Source organism: Pecten maximus, chromosome 3 (assembly GCF_902652985.1).
Source record: "Pecten maximus chromosome 3, xPecMax1.1, whole genome shotgun sequence".
Classification (NCBI taxonomy): Eukaryota; Metazoa; Mollusca; class Bivalvia; order Pectinida; family Pectinidae; genus Pecten; species Pecten maximus.
The window spans coordinates 41,995,245-41,997,541 of record NC_047017.1 but is presented as its reverse complement, the minus strand read 5'-3'; the positions used below and the strand labels follow the sequence as shown (position 1 = coordinate 41,997,541).

At 36.0% G+C, this 2,297-nt stretch overlaps 1 protein-coding gene across 1 annotated transcript; it reads right to left on the bottom strand.

Annotated features, from left to right (window-relative positions):
- Positions 1 to 726: 726 nt before the first annotated feature.
- Positions 727 to 1,978, bottom strand: LOC117324227 (orexin receptor type 1-like). Its single transcript, XM_033879979.1, has one exon. The coding sequence runs from the start codon at positions 1,917 to 1,919 to the stop codon at positions 831 to 833; it is 1,089 nt and encodes a 362-aa protein (XP_033735870.1). The 5' UTR covers positions 1,920 to 1,978; the 3' UTR covers positions 727 to 830.
- Positions 1,979 to 2,297: the final 319 nt, after the last annotated feature.

The following is a 2,297-nucleotide window of genomic DNA, read 5'->3' as shown; positions in this document are numbered from 1 at the left end:
CAAAGATGCAACATATATGAAAGAACTGATATAATGTATCAACTTTTCCACAAGTCAAAATGAAATAAAGTAATAAATAAAAACATTATTTTTTGTTTCTTTTTATCTTATCTTATTTTATCTTATTATACCTAATGTTATAGGTAGCAGTGTACAGTAAAAATGCCAAATTCTGAAAAATATGGCACATGTTTTAGATATGTAAACATTGCCAGTTAACCTTACATATAACCTCTAATAAAGTATATATATTTGAAATCTGTACAACATTTGCAATTTTAATAGAGCTCTGAAGGATAAGTAAATTGATATTTTCTGTGATTTTTAGAGCTGTGAATACCATGGTAACAGCTTAAAAAATTCTCAAAAATTGCAAAATATTATGATATTTGACCCAAAATGGCACAATTCTCTACACAATTTTTTTTCTGAAACCTATTTAAAATTAAATATCTCTATCCCAAAGACAGAATTAATCTTGTTTGGACATATGTTGTAAATTAAGATTTTCCGCTATCTTACCTTTTCTGTGGGCTTCCATTTTGCGCTGTAGGCAAAACTAAATTTCCTGTGTAAACACACGTTCGGAAAATCCGGATATTTAAAATCCGGAACCAATTTATTGATTTTTGTTTTAATAAATGTGAAGCCTACTACTTCATACTGAATATACCAATTATAGTGTACATTTATTTTTTCATTTTTTATGCATATCATAATACAGGAGTTATTTGCTTAACAAAAAAATTGCCCATGGCCAGACTGTCTTACTGTGGTGTGCTACCATAACGAGACAAATTAAAATTGCAAATTGATGAAACCTATTATGACTATGTACAGTAAGAGAGTGACAAGAGTTCCTTTCTGAATTTTTTATCAAAGAATCCATATATGACAGGATTCACGATGCTATTTATTATATACATGGTATATAAGAATCGATATGCGCCATAACCGGAGATATCCAGAGTGAACCAGAACATCTCATTTTTAGACTCAAACACCATCATGGACATCTTAGGAATGTAGCAGAGAACAAAAACTGCGGTGATAATCATAAACATCACGGAAAGTCGATATCCCGGGATGGTTTTCTTCTTTGAATTTGCATTTGACATCGGCTTCGGAGCTAGTTTTCGCCCATCCTCGGAGACAGATTCCACGATGGCTGTCACAGTATCTGAAGATGTTGCTGAGGACATTGCGGTTGGAACTGATGTTTGGATTTGTCTGTTTTTATTCAATGTAATCCTTTTAAAGACGGCTTTTCCTATCAAACAGTAAAGAACTATCAAACTTATCAGTACACCCAGGCACATGAGCAGTATCACAGCCTTGTAGGATATAGCTACACCTTTCGTCCACGGTCCACGAATGTTAGCACAACGCGTTCCTGTGATGTTGTATTCTGGGTGTATAACAGGAGATGTCCCATAGAAAGCCAGCGATGGGAGTGACACAAGAAGTGACACAGATATGCAGCCTACTAAGCTCAGCCTCTTTCTTCGGAGTGACATCTGTACTGAAAATGGTCGACATATTTTCTGATATCGATGAACCGCTATAACTAGCAGTATGAATATTGAACACCCTGTCGTAAATAGACTGCATACCCAGAACGCCTTACACGCCGGGTCATTGGTAAACGTTACAGCATACTGGTTTACAGCAATACCGAAAGATGAGCACACCAAACATGCTATCAAGTCAATAACAGCAAGGTATGGAATAAAGAATCGATCTTCGCTTTTGTCCCGGAAACGTAGAGTGTACACAATAATAACGAGTGAGTTACCCACTACGCCAATCAAGATGTACATCACCAGGAGAAGGGTATCGGACCACAGCACGTCCACGAACTCTGAGTTCCATTGATCAAGGAGAGCTTGATCTTCAAACGCCTTGGTGGAATTTGCCATGTAGTTGGTTGAAATGACCAGATAATATTGAGGACGAAGCACACACAGCGACGATAACTCGAGATACTAACATCAACATAAGTTTGTCACTATACAAAATTAAGGTACTTATCAAACAGGAAGTAGTCGTGAAATGATGAGTTATTTTGAATGGATGTATGACATCCTGTTGACACTCATATACAAACCACACACTGTCATTATCATACTTCCCCTCCACATACTTCAACTGAGAAAGCTTGAATGGAAATTTCAATTTCAAGAATGAAGACATTTTCTCGGTAGTCCACCTACTATTTTATTTCAATCTAGTTTTAGATTCCCCCACGTGACTCATGGATTAAACCTAGGTCATATGACTGATTCTCAATATTAATA

Bases quoted from the DNA above. Each gene is read 5' to 3' on its own strand.
- LOC117324227 (XM_033879979.1), bottom strand. From the start codon at position 1,919: ATGGCAAATTCCACCAAGGCGTTTGAAGATCAAGCTCTCCTTGATCAA.